At 45.6% G+C, this 23746-nt stretch overlaps 1 protein-coding gene across 2 annotated transcripts in view; it reads right to left on the bottom strand.

The window, feature by feature from the left end:
• Nucleotides 1–2107: 2107 nt before the first annotated feature.
• Nucleotides 2108–23746, bottom strand: part of TRADD (TNFRSF1A associated via death domain) — a 96060-nt gene continuing 74421 nt past the window's right edge. Inside the window, exon 7 of one of the 2 annotated variants that reach the window (XM_069216189.1) lies at nt 2108–2801. In XM_069216189.1, coding sequence (XP_069072290.1) covers nt 2491–2801 — 311 coding nt within the window. In that variant the 3' untranslated portion in view covers nt 2108–2490. The remainder of the gene's footprint in view (nt 2802–23746) is intronic. The other variant, XM_069216190.1, reaches the window with a different exon arrangement.

Raw genomic sequence — 23746 nt, forward strand, 5'->3', positions numbered from 1 at the left:
AGGATGCTGTATACGTAAGTCAGGGTCCTAGTTTCTGGTCTATGACACCGAGTGATTTTCTTATTGAATGGTGGTCCCAAAAATGGTTTTGCCCAAGTGGGTAGCTGTGCGGTTCCCCGTTAAAAGGCAATAGAGGTTCTGTAGGTGCTTGCCCAGGCTGGAGTACCTACCATTTGTCTTCACCTCCATAGTAGTAGGTAGTTGTATGTCCAGTACTACTGAAGCTCTCTACATAATGAAAGTGAAGGAGGCACCTTCATTAGTGAATGGTGGAAGGGCTGAGAAGAGAAACCAAGCCAGTGTCTGGAAAGGTATCCTGGTCATTGGCCTCCTGTAGTTACTCATAAAAACTGGTCTCATTACACTGGGGGGCAAAATCATTCCCTTCATCAAAACTGTCATTGTCTGAAACAGTCCTGAAAAGATTGTGTAAAGTCTGAGCTCTACAGTGTAGTAAAGGCAAGGTATCTGAATCGGACATGTTGCCAGCTGGGAATCTAGCTATGGCCTCGGTAGAAGTCCGGTTTGATTCTCCAGGTCAGAAAGCTCAATGGGTTGCGAATCCTCATACTGCATCTGTATTGTCATCAATGTGAAAGGATTCAGAGCAGGTGCTAAGCCTAAATTGGGTTCAAGGAGGCCCCTGTGGGATTCTGAGGGCCAAAACACACACCAGAGGAAACCAGTAAAGCACCAAAAATGTGCACTATGGCCTGCATAAAAGCCTCAGCTTGATGCATCATTGCAACAAACCCAGAAATTTGGGATGCACAGGAACTAGGCTCAGAATTTCCTCACATGGAGATTGGGAACGAGATGGGGAGGCGGGGTGATACCATCACGCAAGTTCATGAGTGGAGGGTGGGAAGCAACTGATTCCCATTTAAATTTCTTATGTTTCTTTCTGGACTTACCTGAAGACTTTGACTGTGACAAAGATCTGTTGTGGAACTACTTTAGGAGCGGGAACCCGCCCGCGACCTTCCTTTCGACTTTGACCGGTCATAGCTTTAAGTTTTCTAATGTTGGGATACGTAAAGCTTCTCCTTGCGGTCCCAGGTGGCCTTCAAATTCATAGGGGCACAGCGGGTGCAGGTCCTTTAGTTGTGATCCGACCCCAGGCACCACAGACACCTTGTGAAGGTCTGTCACAAACATCTGTTTGTGACAGTTCCTGTATGGTTTGAACCTTGTCATCTTGGAGGTGACTTCCTCCCTTGCAACCCGTAAAAAATGTTACATTTTCTGTCCGCAGAAGAAGAAAAATAAAATAAAAGACTAAGTAGTACCTCCGGATACATATGGAAAGAAAAGAACTGATGTTAGCTCCATGAGTGGCGCCCATATGTGGCAGAGCTGCACAACATCACCTTTTGGTACAAGGGAGTACTACTTTAAAGTTTATGGATCCAATCTTATACCTGGGAGTATTCACAAGCTGAATAATCTGTGGTTAGACGTATCCTACAGAAATACTATGTACTTCTTTTTCTAACTTTGAAAAGAAGAATCGCTGATTCGATGTTGCTGGTTATACTCAATGGAGGTGTTACAGATCTCGCAATAGGTGTATTTTGCAGCCCTAAAGTCTCAAATTGTTTACATGTGATCTCACAAACAGGTAAGCCACAGAGTACCTCTTTCAAAAGAACAACTTGAATAAATAGTTCTGTGGATGCGTTACAATAAGGCCGATAGTCAGATATTGAGACTGCCTACAATAGTGATACCTCATTAGTGTGCACGATCAGAACTTTTACATGGTGAATCTGACATTTCAGAATAGTGCATTGATCACATTTTATAAATTCGACAGGTGTCAAATGGAAAGTGATGCATGCTGAACTGACCAATATCAATGCAACTTCTTACAGTGAGTTTCAAAGAGCACATTTGCCAGCTAGGGACTGCCTAGTATGTGCCCTTCTAAAAAAAAAAAATAATAAGTTGAGGTTAATAATATTTTTTCATTACCAAATTCAGATACGGTAGTCTCTTGTTTTCTGCACTTGATTCAAATGTGTAAAACATTTTCTCACTACGGTGGTTTTGAGTGTATTTCATTAAGTCTCGCTATAGTATGAGAAAAACACATGCCCACGATTGCTAGATTATAAATGATAAATCTTTAAGGAAAGGGTATGTGCCAAAAAAAAGCAGGTTGATCAAACGTGCTCCTCAGCAGATAGTGCAAATACATATTTGTTAAGCATCTTTACAGCAAAAGGTGTATACTATCGAGACTGTATGACAGAATCTCAAATACAACCCATTTAGCTGAACAGAAGGAAATGCTGGTGATGCAGGCTTTCTTCATAAGTAATTCAAAATGCATTACGCTGGATGAAAGCAGTTACTTTTGGTAAAATAACTGGTCATCTACTCCACTGACAACACCGTCAAACTACGTTAAAAAAGAAAGACTTCTCCAGAATAATCATAATAGTTATTCTCTAAGACCAGAAAAACAGTATCTTGGCCATCACGGTCTTACGGCGAGCCATTCTCGTTTTGGTGAATTCCCAACAGTTCTTCTGCTAAGCTTGTGAGACCAGTATCCTGCAAGGCTGAAACAAGTCTTTGCAATGTGGCTTTCTTGCCTTCAGACTGGATAAACTTGAGAATCATTTGGTACGCTTGCTCATACAACCCTTCCTTCTCATGTTCGAAAGACAGGTTTTCTATAGCTGGATCTCGGAGTGCGCGGCATGTTTTCTGCAAAGACCGAGCCACCTGTTTCCACTTCTTCCCCACCAGCTTTGAAAATTTCTGATGGTCTTCTGAGGTGAGCGGTCTGTCAACTACAAAAAAGCACAGAACATTAGAACCATCAGTCATGACTGTCATTTGTTTCAACACTGTGTAACTGCATCATCAAAGATTGAAAGAGAAGACTAAACAAACACAAGCACTGGGTTTATTCCGTGTTCTTATGATAACACATGCAAGACACAGGACAGCAGAACAAGAGGAAAAATGTGCATGAAACAAGTGAATTTCCAAATGTTTGTTTTGAGCTTAGCGAATATGTGCTACTGATCTAGCATGATACCGCAAATTACACTGGCAAACCGATCCATGATGTAAACAAATGCTGGGGTAGCAACAATGCGTATATGATACTTTGAGATGTATTTGTGATGGGTGACATGTTAAATGCTCACACAGCAACATTATTGCTTGCTCTGAAAAGGTGTTAACCAAGTTAAATCAGAAAATGCATCATCTTGGACCTTTTAATCTCTGCTCTTCAGAGGCAGGGCTGCAGTGGTGGCCAACATACACTATGATTTCATAAAGCCTGCTTTCCCATTGAGCTCTATGCCCCCCTAGAGAACACTACCACGTAGTACAACGCATATTAAAAATGTTCAAACGTTGGATTGTTTGTACCTTATTATGTGGTACTGTTTCCTCACTGAGTAGGTCTGCTCCTTCAATGCCACAGGAGGTGATGCAGAGCAGCAGCCAAGTTGACATACATCTTTCCAAAATATTTTGTAGCCATACCTAAAAAGTATATGGCAAGAGGAAATGAAGCAGAGGACTGCCTTTGATGGCACCTCTTTTCTAATAGAAACGTGCCAAGGTTTTCAGAACTAGGGCACAGGGAAAGGATCCTAGTTCATTGCACTAACATTGTTCTATAACATGGAACCCTTCCGCACAGTTACCCTGGCTCCAATTTAATCACCTTGTGTCAGTGAGGGGTGATGACTTATGAATTCTGAAAAAAGAAAATATAGTTTCTGAGGAACCTACATACAGTGAGTTACATTAGTTTCACAGAAGTCTCTGCAACACCAACAGTTTATTTGCATGCTTTAACTAAGTCAATGAATAGCCCTCAGTGCTAATCTGACATTTTTGCTTCTGTCAACCACGTAGAAATTAGACTGCAGCATGTTAGCATGGTATGGGGAGGCTGATAGAAACATTTGTTTGATGTTCTGTTGAAGCAAGGTCTGGTGAATTAATCCAAGTTGCTGGAAGAAGTTATTTCATGCATTTCTTATTCTTTTGAGAACTCAGTTGAAACCCAAAATAATCTTGTGTGCTTAGCTGCCAACTTTACAAGTTGCATATGAATGACATTTTCAAGGTTTCAGTGTGCTTATCAGTTACATTCGACAACCAAATGTTTGACACTTTGAATGAAACGTTCTCGCCAGCAAATCCAAAAGATTTACAAAAAGATATATATTAGAAATTGCACCCTTTTGAGCAAGGAAAAACTTAAAAATTTCTTGGAAGTGCTTCAAAAGCCCTGAAACGGAAGGTCACTAACCTAGAAATGTAATCAAGACTTTGATAGGAAGTCTGATCATCCGGCCCACTTCCTAAGGCACTGCCCTTGGTATGTGGTGAGGTGATGTTGTAATTGCAGATGCTATTGTGCAAAGCTTTGTAGCATTCACAATTTGAAGACAACTGAACTTTGGATAGTGCTCGTTTATATGGGACCACATATATAACATACACATATTTTTGTTGCCACTAATGATCACTTCCAATTGCAAGGAATATTATCGATTATTTGAGCTACACAATTCTAATCAAAACTACTAATTTAAACATTTCCATCTGTGCCATGAACTTACTGAACACAAATAGGGGTGGGTAGAACTCTAGAGTTTCACTCCATGGAATACCGCCAATAGGAAGAAAATATGCATGTTGCGCTGCTTGTGCTGCAACTGAGAACCAGTAGAGGGAGCAGCGCTGGAAAATTATTGCGAACAGCACCATGCGTTGAGCAAGAGCGCGCGCCCATTCAAATTTATTTTTGTGCTGCTCTGCAACAAATATACTTGGCAAGCAGCCCTGTGACTGCAACCGCCCTTGTTAGAAAATCATGCTAGGGGTGCCAAATCTTGCTCGCCAGCTCACACTTCTGGAGCCTCATGGTAAATAAATTCCACCATGTGACGGGATTTGTCTGGAACTCTGCGGTACAAGAGTATTGTTGGGTCACCAAATTCCTCCAATTCCACAGGCGGAATAAACATTCCCCCCACCACTGAACACAAGTTGTGCACCAATTAAGTTAATGTTTTCATGACATTTTCTAACAGGGTTAAAAGTAACACAGCACTGTATAATTACGAGCATAGGCTCTTGGTAGTTTGTTTCAGTCATTATAATTATTTAAACTTGTAAATCGCTGAAGAATGTAAGATGTAAAATTAATACACACACATTGGCACAGAAGTTCTTAAGTTAAATTAGAAACCATCTGCCGGCGCGAAGCACAGTCGGCCTTAAGATGGACTCCCTGACATAGATGGGCTGTATAAAGTACAGCAGCCTCCAGCGCACTCACAAGCCCCCATGGCCGTTTCACTTCAGTGTTCAGAAAGAGGCTGGTGGTACTTGTTTGTTGTTTCTGAACCGCACATCTGCTTCAAGGTCCACCTCAACCAGCAGCGTAAATAAATAAATTGGTACAGCACAGCTATGACGCAGGGAAACAATCAGCTTCCCAGGTCAAACAGGATTGCTTTAGAAGCCATCCTAGAGTCATTTGATGATCATCCAACCACATTAGAAGTCATTTTCACATCATCAGACATCATCAAGCTCTTGAAGTCATCAGGAAAGCTTAAAAGCTCAGCCTGATGATTTGAAAATGAGTACCTGATGACTTCAGAAGGTGTCATTATTCCTGATGATTTAAGGATGACTAGAAAATGAGTATTCGATGACTTCAGTCATGATTGCCTAGAACGTCATATACTAGGGGTGATCGAACCAAAATGCATTATTCTAATGTCTAATGCGTGGAACTTGGCTGGGCTGTGCACTGTATTGTAGTTAAACATATATAGCACTCCATAATCCTGCTCGGCTGCTAGTGTTGACATTGCAGAGAAGCATACATGGAAAGTATCCTGGTCTTGTGCATCAGTGGCCCGAGTGGTGCCCTCATCTTGCCTTTGTTTAGGATGATGCACCATGGCATGTAATGGAGGACGAGGAGTGAGGGATAGAGCACATGCTTCTGCCTGACTGCTGGTCCCTTTAGATCCCCCATGTGTGAGAAAGGAGCTTGGCATGAATTGAATAAAAACAGTCACAGTAGAGAGTCTATTTACCCGCCCCAGAGCCTTAGGAGAACCACTCGCATGGTGGGAAAGAGGCAGCCAATCATGGTGGATAATTTCGGATAGTCTATGGCTTGCACTGATACAGGCAGTCATAGTACACTCCTCGAACAAGATGATAATGACCTATATGTGTGGACTCAATGAAGTCAACCGTTGTAGACGATCTTAAGATTCCATCCAGTAAAAACAAGGAGTAACCACCAGTGCTTAGTTAGTAAATAAATAAGAGCCAACACAGTCTTCAGGAATCCACTTCCACTTGCCGCTGTCAGCACTGCCAATTACAGTATCAACACAGCTACTAACCCTCACACTCTTACAAGTACACCAATTATGACTAGTTCAGAATGGCTTTGGCGGTAGGTATTAGTCATTTTTAAGGTTCATTGAATAAATAACCATCGTTGTGGTAGTCTCTAAATTAGACAAGCAGCACCATCATGTATAGACTGTCATAAGTGCCGGTATTGCCAATTAAGTGCTGGTGCAGAGGACCAGAAACGACCGGCTCAAAATTAAGCACTGAGAACACCCAGGCTGGGACTGGAGAGATGCAGACAAAGTAAGTGTTCTTTAGACATGAACCATTTATGGTAGAGGAGTGATGTAGAGGAGTGATGCACAGGAGTGCGCTTGATTACAGTCTATATGAGTAAATTCCTTCAAAATGTAGTTCTCCTGTACATAAACCGAAGATAAGTGACAATTACTTTCTTCTAGACCTAATTAGACTACAAACATTTAAAAGTGCATATGGTATTTCCCCAGCATATGCATGCAGACGTTTAACACTGGTGGGGGCCGGAAGGAACCCGGCAGTAGTGCAGGTTAATTTATCAGTCAATGAACTAGCAATCCAGTCCACTCTGATGGCTTTCACTGGTGAGGACGTTATGAGTCTATTTTAAGGCACTGTTGTGTTTGTTCCTTATGAACATTATCTGACAAAGATTTGCTAATCATGGGTGGATGTTTGCATTATTTGGCAATTAAGATTATAGGTCTATATGCCTCATGTTCAGAATCGATACTGAGGATCTTGCTGATTCAAGCAATTCAGCAGAGTCTTTGGTGAAGTAGCTTTATAATAGCCTCTTTCTGTTCCATGCATTTTTCCCCTCAGAGCCAATTATTTTTTTCTACAATAAATAAATCACACACCACGAATACACATTCAACAACATATTGCAATAAACTCAGTCCAGCATACAACATCGAGTATAATCTGGTCAACTCTTATCAGATTCTAATCCATAAAAGAAAAAGTGGACAGAATTGACAACGCTTATGAGGACAATGGCAATAAAACCTTGCAATAATACAGAATAAGAGGTCGTGCTAGAAAATCTCTGCCCCAAAAATAGCAAATGCAATAGTATTTGGCCCCTCTCAAACTGAAAAACCTAAACTGGGCACGAATGCTAAATTGTAGAATAACTAAATGATACAACATTAAATTAGCGGAAAATATCATGCAGCAAACTTGAACGACAATGGCTGTATCCAAATGTGTTAAGATACGATGCAAGCAAATAAAAACCTTTTCACTAAACATAGCAGGAAGACATCAAGTCAAACAAAGGAAATCTAACAATGTTAGCAATCTTTCAACCCTGTTAGTAAAAGCAATCACATCACAATTGCACTGTAAGGGTCATCTATTATGATGATTATAATCGAAAATAACAGTGATCTGCAAATTACCAACTCTAGCAGTTGACTACATACGCCTGACTAATGCATTCCTTGCAAAAGGTATTTTCTCAAGTCCACTAAAATACGTTAAAAGAAAACATACAACAGACCCACAAAGTCTTACAAACTTCAGGACACAATCAAATCTACCATATCACAAAAGTGTAGAAAACAGGCAACAAGGCTATCAGAAATGAAAAAAAAGTACATTCTTCATTATCATTTTAGGTTCCTAATGAGGAATACAGGATCCACTCTGGCAGACACTGTACAGGATCTCTTCTAGCACTAGGTCATTCAACTGCACTGTAGACAAGACTGCCCTAATGAACTGGCTTAAGAAAGGCCTAGAGGAGCCAACATTACTGTAAAATAGATTAATAATTTCCTTACCAGGAAGGCATAGGGTGTGGACTGGATCCCCAGCTTCAACAACTCATGAGGGTCATTAAATGTGCCCCAGGTTCTTCCCTGTCCCATCATTCTTCACCATCTACTTACTCATGTCCTAGGAAAATACCAGGTGCACTTTGAAATAAATGCAGATGGCCCCCCGATTCAGGACCCAAAACAATAATTATTAATACTTTCTTCATTTCTGCAAAGATTGAGAGATCATGAACGGCAACTACGCACTGAAGATTCCAAGAGGAGATACAGGAAAACAAGCATTTGCAATGCAATAGGTCTTTCAATTGTGGGCGTTAGAGCTACTGGCATTGTAAATGACAATGTCTTTTACCTATGTGTTTTGGTTTGCAGTGTAGTAGATGTATGCCAGGTGCCACAGCAGCCCTCCTAGGTCTGTCACTGCAGGAGACAGGACACAACAAGGCCTCCATCTTGGGAGTGTTTTTTGCCTCATTCCTACAGACTGGCTGTGATAATCTAGAGAAGCAACATTTTCTAGTATGATTACCTAAACTTTTATAGTTACCCCACTAGCCACCATCGTCAGAAACTACGGACTCAACAGTCTCCTACGCTGACGACACCCAACACATCCTCTCCCTATCCAATGAACCCAACACAGCCAGACACAACTTCCACAAAGGAATGGGAGCAGTCACCAACTGGATGAAAGGGAGCGGACTACAACTCAACGCAGACAAAACTAAAGTACTCATTATGGGCCCTCAACCCGATGAGCGGAACGACCCCTGATGCCCCCCCCACCCTTGGAAGCCCGCCCACCCCCACAAACCAAGCCCACAACCTCGGAATCATCCTGGACTCCAAACTCAACATGAACTGCCAAAACAACTCGGTTGCATCCATCTGCTTCCACACCCTCCACCTCCTACACAAGACATTCAAATGGATCCCCCTCAAACACAGAAAGACCATCACACACACCCTCAATACCAGCAGACTGGGCTACTGCAATGCGCTCTACGCCAGAATCAACAAGAAACTCACCTGCAAACTACAGAACATCCAGAATGCCGCCGCCAGACTGGTCCTCGACCTACCTCAACACTGTCACATCTCCCAGCACCTGCGCACACTACACTGGCTCCCCATAGAGAAAAGAATCACCTTCAAGATCCTCACCCATGCAAACAAAGCCCTCCATGACACAGGACCAGCCTACCCGAACAGGCAACTCAATTTCACGTACCTCACAGTACCCTACGCTCAGCCCAGCTCTCTCTCGCTGAAGTACCCCACATCAGAAAAACAAGAACAGGGGGACACTCATTCTCCTATCTCCCCACCACAGCCTGGAACGCCCTACCACCCCACCCTCAGACAGACTACACCCCTTCTCAACTTCAAGAAACAGCTGAAGACATGGCTATTTGAAAAATTGGCTATTTGAAGAACCACTGCACTGATGGACACTCCACGCCCCCGCACCCATCTCAGCACCTTGAGATGCTCACGGGTGAGTAGTTGCGCTTAACAAACACTGATTGATTGATTGATAGCATCAAACAAGCCACAAACAGGCACCTTCATGGCATTTAATCCAGAGAATGAGAGGGCCAAAAGAGTTAGGAGCAAATAAAAGGGGGGCAGCCATATATTTCTGTGTCAAACATTTAAAGGAATTATTCTTTTACATTGGCAATATCAGCCCAACTTTTAAAAACATTGACCTTATACAAAGAGAATAACAGAAATGGCAGCTTAACTGAACAGGAGTCTTCAAATGTGTGCAGCTTCAGAAGTAGATGGGCCAACAGGATAGGTTCCAGAGGTGTGACATCTGTGACCTTGTGTCAATGTTTTAAATGGAAATACATAAGGGCTGGTACTCTGTATTCATTTAAAGCACTGCCTTGCGTTAATAGTCTTATGACAGCCCTTGGCTCAGGACTGGACTGGACTCTAGAACAGATACCTGAATCTCCTGGGCCTTGACAGTGCCTTTTAGGTGCATACATTTGTGCACTGGCTGATGGTTTTGAAGTCTGAATTATCTCTGTTTGGGTGGCTACCCAAACTCTGAAGTCTTGACTTTGCCATCTGGACCACTCAGAGTAGAGAGGTAGGCCTTGGTTTGGACAATAGTGTTTTTTCACCTAGCCAGTGGTGCCCAGTGAGGCTCCTACAGGGCTGGTTCATTGGCATTTCTTTGGGCTATGAAAATGATTCAAATATGTTTTTGGGGGAATCTAAGGTAGGTCCAGAATCATGTCAGAGTTTCTTCATCCCAACATAAGATAAAGTACGTAAAAATAATTTATACAGAACTTATTTTACACAATGGTTACCTTGCAAGCCTGGCATGTATCCTGACCATTTGTTGTCTTGTACAAATAAAGACTTCAGTCACAACTACACATTTGAGTTACATAAGTACATGCAGTGGCTGGTCCTGGTGGCCACAGTTGTGAAACAACAGTTCTCCTGTTTAAAACATCTCCTGCCCATGGTGTCTTTACTGTTACTGTCCAGGATTGACTTTGAGATGTAGTCCTTGGGGTGTGTACCCATATAAACAAACACACTTATATTCCTACAGACACGGGGAGGCGTGGTGAAGCACTGAGAGGAACACCAGTAGCAGCAGGAGTGAGAAAAGGACTACTTGATAGGGTCAGAAAGATATTTTCTTTACATTGATTTTCCATGTACTTGGTAACCACGGCAATCAGAAATAATGCATAAAATTTACATCAAATGATGCATGGGAACTTAGTGGAGTGGTTACATGAAGCCTGGGGTTGGAAGAGAGGACAGCAGGTTAAACATTGCTGGACTGTGACAGACGGTGCATGGATCATTATACACAGGAGTCCAGAGGGTGATGGGGAAGTACTCTATGCCTGTGACAGCAACTGTTGGGTGTATTTGAGTTGGTGCCTCTTCAAAGGGGAAGCAGTGCTATTAGAGCGCTGTTTTAGATAGCGCTTACGGAAGTAACATCTGCAAGGTCGCAGTAGCTGTGAGGGGACTGTCATCAAAGCCATGACCCTAGTGAATTCCTAGAGGAGGAAGTGATGGAGTATGCTCCACTTTTGTGTCCTATGGTACGCTGCTTTCTCTCACAGAGGCACCCTTGGGTTAGCTTCTTTGCGCTACAGGGTTAGGAAAATGGCTGCCTCTACTAACTGAACTCTATTTGAAGAGGCCCAGTTTATATCCAAAAGCTAGATGTTTTTTGCTATCAAGCTTGAGACCGTGAAGTTCTTAGGTCTGGAGCCATGACTTCTTTTCCACCATTTTGGGGACAACACCTTTCGCCATCTGCTTGCCTAGAACTAACCTGTGTGCTTGATTGGGGACACTCGGAGGTTATCAAGAGCACATGCTATCGCCTAATGTGAAGCTCTACTCAAGTCAGTTGCTTAATGCACTCACTGCAGAGGACTTGATAGAAGGAGAATGGCACTGATTACAATCCTGACATAGCTTTTTCACCTCTTCATCTCTGCAAGGTTGATGCAAATGAATTATATCAATTTTAAGAATGGCACCTGCTTTGCAGCGCGATGAAATGGCAGAACCTGTATTACAAAGCACTATATATAAAAAACAAGGTATTCCCAGACTGCCCCAACACGCACTAGACAAAGAACCCTAGAGGAGAGGATGTTACGTAGCTACTGACTTTGGAGCTGGGGAACACAGTTCGAGTCTCTGAGCTGGCTCAACATCCTGTGATTCAGGGCAAATCACTTAATCTCCCCTTGCTACCGAAAATGAATGTGCTCTTATTCAATGTAACCGGTGCTCACGTAAAGCGCTGTAATAACCTTTGTGTTGAGTTTGCGCTACATAAAACTGCCAAAAAAATATATATATATAAAAAAGACCCCGCGGACATGACAAAGAAACAGCAAGATGCCTGAAAACAAGGAAGAGGAAGAAACATACACAATAAGCACGAAGCGGCAAGGCCAAAGGAAACAAAGGGGTACTGGGTAGGCAGCCATGGAGGTACAGGATTTAACAAGCGACAGCGGGAGGAGGGTGATTGGGTGGTGGGACAAGCAAGAATGCAGCAAGGGTGAGTGCGATTTAAGCCCTATGGACAAAGTAGTAGGGTGCGTATACAGTGCCCCTGAGCTCAGCATTGTAAGCACATTGACTCACAGGAGCAGAAAACCAAGAAAAAAAGGTCCCTCAAAGAACTGATAAACACATGAAAGCATAATTATGCAGTAGTTAGTCCCTGCTTCCAAAGATAAAAAGGAGGGACAAAGAGGCATGACTGACCACTAGCAATCAAGGATTTTTAAATGACACAAACAAACAAATTAAATTGCTTTAAGCCCACAGGCGTAAGTATCCTAAAAGTATACAAGAGGCTGTACGCTTACGCTCGACCTAAAAAACAAACTGAACGATTCACAGTAATGAATGTGAAAGTTCTGAAGTTCCTTGCCACTGTTCAGCAGCCAGTTAAGTGCTTTCTCATAACTTGAATTTGTAGGAATGATGTGGTCTAACCTTTTTATACTCATTTCATCTCCGCTTCACATTCCCTAGCTTTTTCTTCCCTCATCCGTCTCATCGGCATTCCAAGGTGATGCTTCGACAAATGTCGGAGGGGCTGCTCAGCACATTTTATTTTTGCTTTTTAATGCACATGGTGGGAAGGTCTGCATGGATCACCCGTTTCTTCACGCTGGGACCCCAAAAGTATGACCCAGACCATTTTTTCATGCAGATGCCCTGACAGACAATTATTGTTAGAGGTCTCTTTGGCACATTGCCTGGAATAAACATTGCACAGATGAGATGAGAGAGGAGAACTACTTCCCTAAGGGGAGGACTTCACGGAAGTGATAGACATCTTGGTTAAAAACATTTTTTTTTTAATTCAGTACTATCCTTAATACCCTAGGAAGGATGTTATTTCTACTGGCAGAGCGCAGCCTCAACATCTGCCGTCTTCGGGAAGAACCCTGGAACCATGCGAGACCTCATGGGCCAAGAGTGAGTGCTACATCCACAAAAATCAAATGAATGAGGAAGAATGTCCCATATCTGGAGGCTTTTGACATTCTCAAAGGGTAAACCCAGGCCTCCATTAGAAGGGCCTATATGTGGCTCCGCTCATCACTTCTGAATGGAACAAAGTCAACATAGAGCTGAACACTGCCACCTATCTGCCACAGAACCACTGCTGTGTTTCTAGATTAAATTTGGGGCCTGGAATATTCAAAAAGTAAGGAATCTGTGGCTAAAAGTATCCATCAGGAAGGCGTGCCTTGATGGGGTCACCTTCCTACTCGGTGCACTAAGAAACACCTAGAATAATCCCATTTAATGGATGAGCGGCCAAGTGACAAAATCATTTTCTTCTCAGCACGCCAATGAAATCAACTCAGAAAGCTCTGCCAAATCTTTAGGCATGAGGGTGGAGGCTCTGGAGGTTTGGATGCAGAACCCATTTCTTTCCACAGCGACAGAAGGTCAAAACTGAGAGGACTAGAAGGGCACAGGGCCTTTCGGTATACATTGGAATAGCACAACCTCCACAGCCATTCCGGCACTATCAAGATTATTTGTGCACAGTCTTTGTGCAGTTTCCTCAGAACGTGAGGATTATGGGAATAGTTGAAAATATGCAGTGGAAATTAAAGCCTCACCTCAGACGTACCCTATATCCAAGGAGCAGAAGCAGCAGGTCACAGAACAGGGCAGTGAATATGAGTGGTGAAAAAAAGGTGCCCCAGAGGACAAAGATGGATTAGGCTGACTGCAGAGGAAGACGCCAGTTGTGGTCGGCAAGACTGCACTGATAGAGGTCATTGGTCTGCACATTTAATGGGCATACCAGATGGTTCACAACTTGCCAGATATTGTGAGGCTGAGCCCCAGACCAATGCCTCCAGACATGAGACACATGAGCTCAACATGCTTGTTGGTGTACCACATTGCGGTCAGGTTGTCTTTTAGCAACTGAACTGACCGGTTGTGGATGGAGGGCAGGAACACTTAGAAGGCCAGGGAAATCTCATGTAGCTCAAACAGGATGCTATGAGTCTTATGCTATAAAGGATACCAATCAATCAATCATGGAATTTGTAAAGCGCACTACTCACCCGTGAGGGTCTCACAGCACTTAGGTGGGGGAGTGCTGCTACTGCTCGAACAGTCAGGTCTTGAGAAGTCTCCTGAAGGTAAAGAGGTCTTTGGTCTGACGCAGGTGGTTGGGAAGAGTGTTCCATGTCTTGGCGGCGAGGTGCAAGAATGATCTGCCGTCGGTTGAAGTTCTGCTGATGTGTGGGATGGCTGCGAGGGTAAGGTCGGCGGAGCGGAGTTGCCGGGTCGGGGTGTAGAAGGAGAGCGGTCTGTTGAGGTTTCTGGTCCGGTGTTGTACAGTGCTTTGTGAGCGTGGGTGAGGAGTTTGAAGGTGATTCTTTTGTTGACGGGGAGCCAATGCAGGTCTCTCAGTTGGCCTGTGATGTAGCAGTGGCGGGGGTGTCCAGGATGAGACATGCGTAGGCGTGCTGGATGTGTTGCAGCCTCTTCTGGAGTTTGGCTGTGGTTTCTGCGTAGAGGGCATTGCCGTAGTCCAGTTTGCTGCTTACGAGGGCTTGGGAGACTGTTCTTCTGGTTTCAATGGGGATCCATTTTTAGATCTTTTGAAGCATGCGGAGGGTGTTGAAGCAGGAGGAGAAGATGGCGTTCACTTGCTGGGTCGTGGATAATGAGTAGTCCAAGAAGAATCCTAGGTTGCGTGCGTGGTCCGTGGGGAGTTGGAGCAGATCCCAGAGTGGCAGGCCACCAGGAGTCATCCCATGCGGACGGGGTGGAGCCGAAGATGAGGACTTCCATCTTGTCGGAATTGGGTTTGAGGCGATTGCCTTCATTCCTTCGTAGAGGTTGGTCTTGGCGGAGTCCTTGCTGAGGGAGAGGATCAGCTGGATGTCGTCGGCGGATGAGATGATGTTGAGGTTGTGGAACCGGGTGATGTTAGCAAGCGGGCCATGTAGATGTTGAAGAGGGTCAGGCTGAGGGATGAACCCTGGGCTACGCCGCAGGTGATTTTGGTGGTTTTGGAATGGAATGGGGGAGGCGGACTCTCTGGGTCCTGCCAGAGAGAAAAGAGGTGACCCAGTCCAGGGCTCTGTCACAGATTCCTGCATTGCTGAGGCGTGTGCATAGGGTGTGGTGGCAGACGGTGTCGAACGCGGCCGAGAGGTCCAGGAAGATGAGGGTTGTGGTTCTGCCATTGTCTAGTATGGTTCTTATGTTGTCGGTGGCGGCGATGAGGGCAGTTTCGGTACTGTGGTTACTGCGGAATCTGGATTGGGAAGGGTGCAGGGTGCAGTTCTCCTTGAGGAAGCGGGTTAGTTGTCTGTTGACAGCCTTATCGATGACTTTTGCCGGGAAGGGGAGCAAAGAGACAGGCTGGAAGTTCTTGAGGTCCTTTGGGTTTTTGGAGGAGGGCATTGATCTTGGCATGTTTCCAGCTCTCCAGGAAGGTGGCGGACTCGAAGGAGTTGTTAATGATCTTCCATAGTTGGGGTGCGATGACAGAGCTTGCTATGTTGAGGCTGTGGTGAGGGCAGGGGTCATATGGAGAGCTGGAGTGAATGGTGTTCATAATTTCGATGGTGTCGCTGTCGTTGATGGGGGTCCAGGAGAGCAGGAGGTTGGTCGGTGGTGAGTCTGTGGTCTTAGTTATTGCCAGGGGGGTCTGAGTGCTGAAGCTGTTGTGGATGTCTGCAATCTTGCGGTGAAAGTAGGAGGCCAGGGAGTCCCAGAGGTCTTGAGATGGCAGGATGGCATTGCGTTGGAGCTGGGGTTGGAGAGTTCCTTCACTATGTTGAAGAGTTCCTTGTGGCTGTGTGCGTTTATGTTTGCTTAGATTTGTGGAGGTCGGCGGTAAACCAGAAGGCCTTTCTGTTGGTGCGTCTGTTGGAGGGACTCTTGATCGGGGCGAGAGTGTTGGCACAGGTGTCGATCCATTGCGTGAAGTTGCAGCTGGCTGTGTCAGTGCTGGTGGTGTTGATGGGCGGGCTCTGGGAGAGGGTCATGATGACCCTCTCCCAGTCTTCAGTGACCTTGTTCCAACTGCGGTGGGGAATCTGTTGTGGGTGGTGGTGTGTTGGGGTTTCTTGAAGGAGAAGTGGATGCAGCAGTGATCTGTCCAGTGGAGTTCGGTGGTGTGGCTGAAGGAGACGTGATTGCTGGCGGAGAAAATAGGGTTGAGTGTGTCCTGTGGAGTGGGTCGGTGTCATGACAAGCTGTATGAGCCCGAGGTTGGAGAGGTTGTCGAGCAGGGTGGCGGTGTTGTTGTCGTTGGTGTTCTCGAGGCGAAAGTTTAAGTCACCAAGGAGTATGTAGTCAGTGGATGCGAAAGTGTGCGTGCTGATGTCGGTGGTGGAGTCGTTTAACTGCTATTGGAGGCTTTGGGGCCTGGAGACAAGGGTCCCTCGGAGGGTAGTGTTTGGGTCAGTGTGGATCTGGAAGTGCAGGTGTTTAGCGGTGCTGAGGGTGTCTTCGGTGCTGGTCGTGATCCAGAGGGTGTTCATGTGGATGATGGCGATGCCTCCTCCTGGATTGTTGGAGTGGTCCCTGTGGTTGATCTTGTAGCCGTCCGGGATGGCTATGGCGATGTCAGGCGCTGAGGAGGGGTTCATCCAGGTCTCAGTCAGGAAGGCGACGTCTGGGGAAGCCGAGTCGAGTAGATTCCATAGCTCTACCGTGTGTTTGTGGACGGAGCGGGTGTTGAGGAGGATACATCTGAGATGGTTACGTCCTGGCATGGAGGCTGGTGAAGGTGAAGTTCCGGCAGGAGAAGGGTCCACAGGTGGTCTGCGGGGAGGCTTGGAGGCAGGCGGGAGAGTGGCCGGTGTGGAGGGCACGGAGGGAAGTGTTGTCGGAATGAAGACATGCATGGTGGTGGAGGGGACAAGAGCCAGGGGTTCCCGCACTGGGGGCGATCCGGGCGCAGAAGGGCTTGCGTTTGGCATGCCAGCTGCGTGGCCGCAATTAAATAGGGAGGTGGGGGGGGGAGGTGAGGACAGCTGGGAGGCGGGAGCAGGGGTGAAAAACCACACAAAAAAGGGGGCGGTCCGTGGGGGCAGCAGTGGCGGAAGTGCAGCGTGAGAGAGAGCAGGCGGGGCTGCAGGGGCAGCAGCGGCAGGGGAGAGAGAGGGGGGGAGGGAGAGAGAGAGAGAGAGAGAACAGAGAGGAGGAAAAAAGTGGAGACAGTGTAAGAAAAGTCAAGAAAGGAGCACTGAGAAAAGCGAACGGCAAAAGGGGCACAGAGGGGGCAGACACGAAGGAGAGCACACAGGGAGTGAAGCAGAGAAAAGGAGGTGAGAGGCAGCCTAGTAGGAAAGCAGAGCTCTCCCACTAGACACCAGGGATGAGGCGCAGGCAGAAGCCTGTGGGTGGAGGAGGGCCTTGAACTCCTGACAGGGGTCAGGAGTACAGAGGAGCGAGGGATGAGGGCTCTACTTACCAGGTGGAGCCACGGGAGGCAGAGCAGTGCACTGACCAGGTCAGTGGTATTGCTCGACCTACCACGCAGAGGCCGCCATTAAGTAGGGAGGTGGGGGGGGAGAAGAGGACAGCTGGGAGGCGGGTATGAAAAACTGCACTAAAAAGGGGGCGGGCCATGGGGGCAGCAGCAGTGCAGCGTGAGAGAGAGGATGGGGGGCAGGGTGGTAGGGGCAGCATCGGTGGGAGAGAGAGAGAGGGTGGAGAGGGAGAGGAAGAGTGAGAGAGAGCGGAATGGAGGGAAAAAGCAGAGAGAGTGTAAGCAAAGTCAAAAAGTCAAGAAAGGAGCACTGAGAAAACCGAACGGCAAAAGGGGCACAGAGGGGGCAGACACTGAAGAGAGAGCACACAGAGTGAAGCAGAGAAAAGGAGGAGAGAGGCAGCCTAGTAGGGAAGTACAGCTCCCCCACCAGACACCAGGGATGAGGCACAGGCAAAAGCCTGCGGGTGGAGGAGGGTCTCGAACTCCTGACAGTGGTCAGAAGTTCAGAGGAGCGAGGGATGAGGGCTCTACTTACCAGGTGGAGTCACGGGAGGCAGAGCAGTGCACTGACCAGGTCAGTGGTAGGCCTTTGATCTACAGCATATCAAGATGACTTCCCAAACAGAGAGGGGAGGCTGCATCTTCCACCACTGCGACCACAGCTGGTGGAGAACAAAACATTTTCTAAAATGAAACATGATCCATCACCCAGCAACACTGAAGGCCTAGAGCCGCTTCCAGAAAAATTATGGAAGTTGTCCATTAGAACTCCCCAGTGCTGGACACAATGCAAGCACAGATAATACTAGAGAGCAAACTTATGCCGCCAAGTGTCAGATACCAGCAAGATGTATGAGGTGAGGAAGCAGTTATGGCGCAGGGTTTTCAGGGCTGGAAGAATAGCTTTCTTACAGAATAGCATAATCATAACCTGAATGTCCCAAATCTGCTGGAGAACGGGAAGGCTTTGATGGAGACTGTGTCCTTCTTTTCTCTGTTGATGAGGAGATGCTTGAAGGGCTGGCGGTGTGACATGCGGAGTTTGACTGAAATCCCTTGTCTAAGAGCATGAAGATTGTGGCCTACAGGTGGTCCGACACCTTCTTGGAAATACCAAGATCTCTGGCCTACAAAGATACGCCACAACCACCAACATCACCTTTGTGAAGGCTCAAGGAGCACATGCAGATGCAAATGGAAGGACTACAAACTGAGTTGAGCTCACCACAAAGCACATTGACAACCTGTGCAACTGAAGGATCGGTAGGTGAAATAATGCATTGTGGAAGTCAAGCAACACCATCCAATCTTCCAGAGAACCTGCTTAAGCAACAGCATCTTGAACTTCTTGCAGACAAATGTGTTCAGTTTGTGAAGAACAAGAATTAGACTAAGACCCCAGCCTTCCTTAGGAACAAAAAAAGATGATTGGGAAGATTCGGTATGACCAACTGCTCCATTTCCCACAAGTCATGGGAGTAACAGGCTGGGGCAGGCAATTCACCTTAGTGGAGTGAAGGGCTAGGCTCCCAGAAAAAAAAAATCTCCCCCATGATCTCAATTTCCTTAGATCCCATGTCAGGAGGGAAAATGGGGAATGAGTCGGCATTCTGCACGAAGGTGAAGGTCTCCTGAACTGCAATGCTCTCTCATGTGGGGTGAACCATCAGTAAACTAAGGTTCCAAGGGACTGGGGGATGGCATCTGGCACCTTGGCAGTTCACCACCAGGGTAGTAGTTGTCTTGTCCCATGCCACCAAGATAGGGTCCATCAATGCCTCATTTATAGACCATCAAAGAGGCACGCTGCAAAATCTCCATAAGTTAGCCTTGTTCTCTTCTACAGTCACTGTCAGCCTGAGGACCTCTGCAGTCATGCACAGGGCTGCAGTGCATGAAGCAAGTTCCTCAGGGGGAAGCCCCAAAGGTACTTCATGTCTGCCTCAGGAGAGATGCCCAAGCCTCTTGCGTTCTTCAGAACAAAGTGGTCACCAGCATCTGTGTCAGTGGGGTCATTGTTGTGATAGATAATCTTTGGCATATGAAGGGGGTCTAAATCCAAAACAAAGCTTGCCAGGACTGCTAAAATATTCAATACGGGGCAATGGTATACAAGAAGCCTTCACCAATAATTGCTCTAGCCCATGCCTGGACCTGACCAGAATGGTTTCAGTTTCAGAAAGTCAACTAAAATCTGAAGCTATTTGGAGATTCTTTACTATTTCAACTAATGGGAAGGTTGTTCCTTAGCTAGCAGATAAGACAATATCAGTTTTATTATTCGTAGATTACGTTGTGGCTTTAGCTAAAACCACAACATAATCTACAAATAATAAAATTGGTACTGTCTTATCTGCTAGCTGAGAAACAACTGTGCGACAATAGGCCGATTCACAACAGTAAATATACATCTGAGAAAATCTACAGGTGTAAGTGTACTCTTCCACTTTTGACTAGCTTTACTACTTTGGCTATTCACCACTCCTGAGTGTAAAGTTACTCAAAAGTGTAGACTTACATGCCCTTCCCACCAAGAAGTCAAACAGGATCATAAAGTTTCTACTATTAGTGACTTTATGACCTTAATTGATGTTCTACACACTTGGTGCAGACCTCTGCTATTGGGGTGGAGATCTACATATGGTAAAGTATAGGTAAAAGTTAACAACTATTTTTAAGTTAAATATTAATGGTAATTAATTTTATATATTTATTTTAAATGTGGAATATTATGTTATAGCATTACTAACTTAATTTTCAATTTAACTCTCAGAGGGATACTTCCAACTGCAGAATTCTCACTATTAAAATATCTAAAGCCCCAGACTGGATCCATAAACTTTTACACATCAGTGTTCCCATGCGCAGTTAGGCGGCGCAGTGTGGCTTCGCGTTGTCTCTGTTCTGTCTGAAAGTGATGAAAGGAGCTTCATGTAAGTGTACCCCCCTGTGTGCGGATGTGAGTTCCTTTCTGTCTGCACCGTTGAATGCAGATTCGGAGCTCCGCTCCCTTTTTTTTTTTTTTCTCATCGGTTTCACAAGATTTTTACTTCAAAATTCTCAAACAATGTACAAGGAAACCATGTCCTCTCGAAAAACTAAGATTTATACCACTCCTGGACTGTCACAAACAAATGTCTGTGACAGACCCGCAAGAGGTATGCCTTTGGTGTCCTGGCACAAGAAACAACTCTAAGTTGTGCAAGAAATACACCCTTAAGAATACAAACGCAGTCTGTGAATGCAAAGTGAAGCTGTATGTCACCGAACACTGAAAAAAAAAACGCACAAGTCCCACTCCAGTTTTCAAAGTTGAGAGTGTGGGCCTTCTTCCCGAGGTCGAACCCATGACAGGTCCTCGTCACGGCCAAAGTCTTTGGGTAAGGCCAAATCAAAGTTGAAGAGGAAACATAAGAAAGCCAGGTGGAACTAATCCACATACCACCACTCTATTTCCAGTGGATTTGTGAGGGTATCATTGTGACAATCAGTCTCACTCTCAATCTACTGACCAGCCGATTCTACAAATGGTCACAATGCACCCCAAGTTCCTCAGGATATCAGCGACATTGCCAAAAAATAGGGGCCTTTAAGAAGACGATGATGCGCACCTGTGGCATTCTTCGGATTCCCTCTGATGTGCCCTCTGGCCCAAAGAATCTGTAGGGGCCACCAGTTGGGTTATCACCAGCAAATCTATCCTCTGCGCTGTGCCTCTAGATCCTGCTTCAGGTTCCACACAGGCTTCAGTACCAACTTCCACTCCAGTGCCAAAAACTGCGATGGTCCCTTTGAATTCAATGGCAAAGGAGGACTATCTACTGATACTGGTGTCTGACTTCAAAGTCTCTAGTTGGCAAAGGTATGCACTTTGTCCAAGTAGGGACCACAATCCTAGTCAGGAAAGTCAATTACACAACATAAATTAGCCTGTGTTCACCCTCTGGTAGTTTGGCGCAGAGCAGGCAGGCTTAACTTAGAAGGCAATGTGTACAGTATTTGTGCAAAACGCCAAGAGTAAATACAGTAATAGCGCCACAAAAGGAACTCTACAAAGATCTATAGAAAAAAATAGAGATTCTTTAGCTGCACAAATTGAGACCAATAGGTGAGAACATCCAATAGGTATTTACATTGAAACGAGTGATAAATAAGCGCACTTTATGCAAGTTCATTGTAGAGCCTTTATCGTAGTTCAGAGAAGTCTGTGTATCTCTCTACAAAGACCGTATGAAGACCTGCTGACGTCATTCGAGAATGACCAAAGGGTTGGATCGACTTTAAGGTAATTGTCTCTCAATATGCAGGAAGCGCAGAGGAAGACCTCAGGCAAATTAGGTCTGCAGTTATCGGCAAGGCACACCAACAGGTTGGAAGCAGGCGGTATTGCAGAGGCCGATGCTGTGACAGAGCAGGGAGGCACAGGAGCCGAGGAAGGCAAGACCGGGCAGCACATCTTGATTTCCTGGTCAGAATGGTTGACAACCTGAAGGGGAGGCGCAATGGAGTTCATATGAGGTGGCTGGCCACTGTGGTGGGGACGCAATGAAGTCTGGGTGAGGGTGGGGCGGCAAGCAGGAAAGGAAGCCGATCTGACGTTTCTGCTCCATGGCGACGGCTGCAATGAGGCCGCTTGTAGGTAGATGCACAGCGGCAACAGTCGCGATGAGACAGATTGTAGGTAGATGCCCAGTGGTGACGACTGCAATAAGGTTGCTTGTAGGTAGATGCACAGCAGCGACAGTTGCGATGAGGCAGCTTGTAGGTAGATGCACAGTGTCAAAGTTTGTGATGTGGCCGCTTGTAGAGTCTTTGATTTCCCAGAAGCAGTGAAACCAGGGGCGAGCCAGCAAGCCTTTTGAGACACTGTGGAAGGGATGAACAGTCCTTGGGGTGTACGGCAAAGATTACCTGACAGCAAGGCAGAGCAGCGGTTCTTGGGAAAAGTTAGCTCTGGCAGAGTAGCGATCTTGGTACACAGCAGTTTTTATTCCAGCAAAGTTTCCTTGAGTGCATAAGTGCACTGCTTGATTAAGTCAAGAGGCCCAGTACTTATACTAGCAAGTGCCTTTGATGTAGGGGATGACTACAAGAGATCTCTGAAGTGCACAGGTCCCTCTTTACCTCCGCCGTGGCACAAGACTGTCCATGGGAGGTAATCAGCCCCTTTTGTGGTCTCTAGTCATTACCCTTTAAAGTGTAAGTGTGAGCCATTCCCAACTTCCTCCCCAGGAATATGCAGATTCATGCAGTTCAGTATCCTGTGTTGTGGGTGTCTGGAGGGAATGCAGAAGTGCAGCTGTCACCTAGCCCACGGCAGACGTGTACTGGAGATACGCTGTGGGCACATAGGGCAGTGAGTGCAAAGAAATGACCTCTTTCTAAAAGTGTTTTTTCTAAAATAGTAATAATAAATCTGACTTTAAGAGTAATGAGGATTATCATCATTCCAATAGTACTAACATGAGAAGCTACTCCTCTCAGATCAGGAATTTCAGCTTAAAGGTATTATAAAGCATTCCCAATGTTGGCAATGAGAGGGGCAGGCCTCACAGTAATGAAAAACAACCTTGGGAGTTTTTAATTACTAGGCCATGAAAAACTTAAAAGTACATGTCCTGCCTTTTGCTTACGTGGCGCCCTGCCCTATGGGCTACCTAGGGCCTACCTTAGGGGTGACTTATATGTAAGAGAAGGGAAGGTTTGGCTTGGCAAGAGGTTTTAGATGCCAAGATAGGAAACTATTACATTGATCTCCTCAAAGACCATCTGGTGGACGATCTACTTGTCATGGGCTTTGCAGGAGCAAAGTAAGGCAAGACGGTGTAGGAAAAGCACCTTTTCAAGGTGTCATCAGGACCTGCTGTGAACTGGTCAAGAATCAGCCTCTGGAAGGATTGAAGTCTCATTACACCAATGCCGAGGTTGCTACCACTGCCTTAGCAAGAAGGATGCTTATTTTCGATATTTGTCAGGCCGTGATGTTGGCGTACATACAAATGTTTATGAAGCACTACTGTCTTGACACCCAAGTCCGGCAGCAAAG

The sequence above is a fragment of the Pleurodeles waltl genome, chromosome 12 (assembly GCF_031143425.1).
Source record: "Pleurodeles waltl isolate 20211129_DDA chromosome 12, aPleWal1.hap1.20221129, whole genome shotgun sequence".
In the NCBI taxonomy this organism is placed as follows: Eukaryota; Metazoa; Chordata; class Amphibia; order Caudata; family Salamandridae; genus Pleurodeles; species Pleurodeles waltl.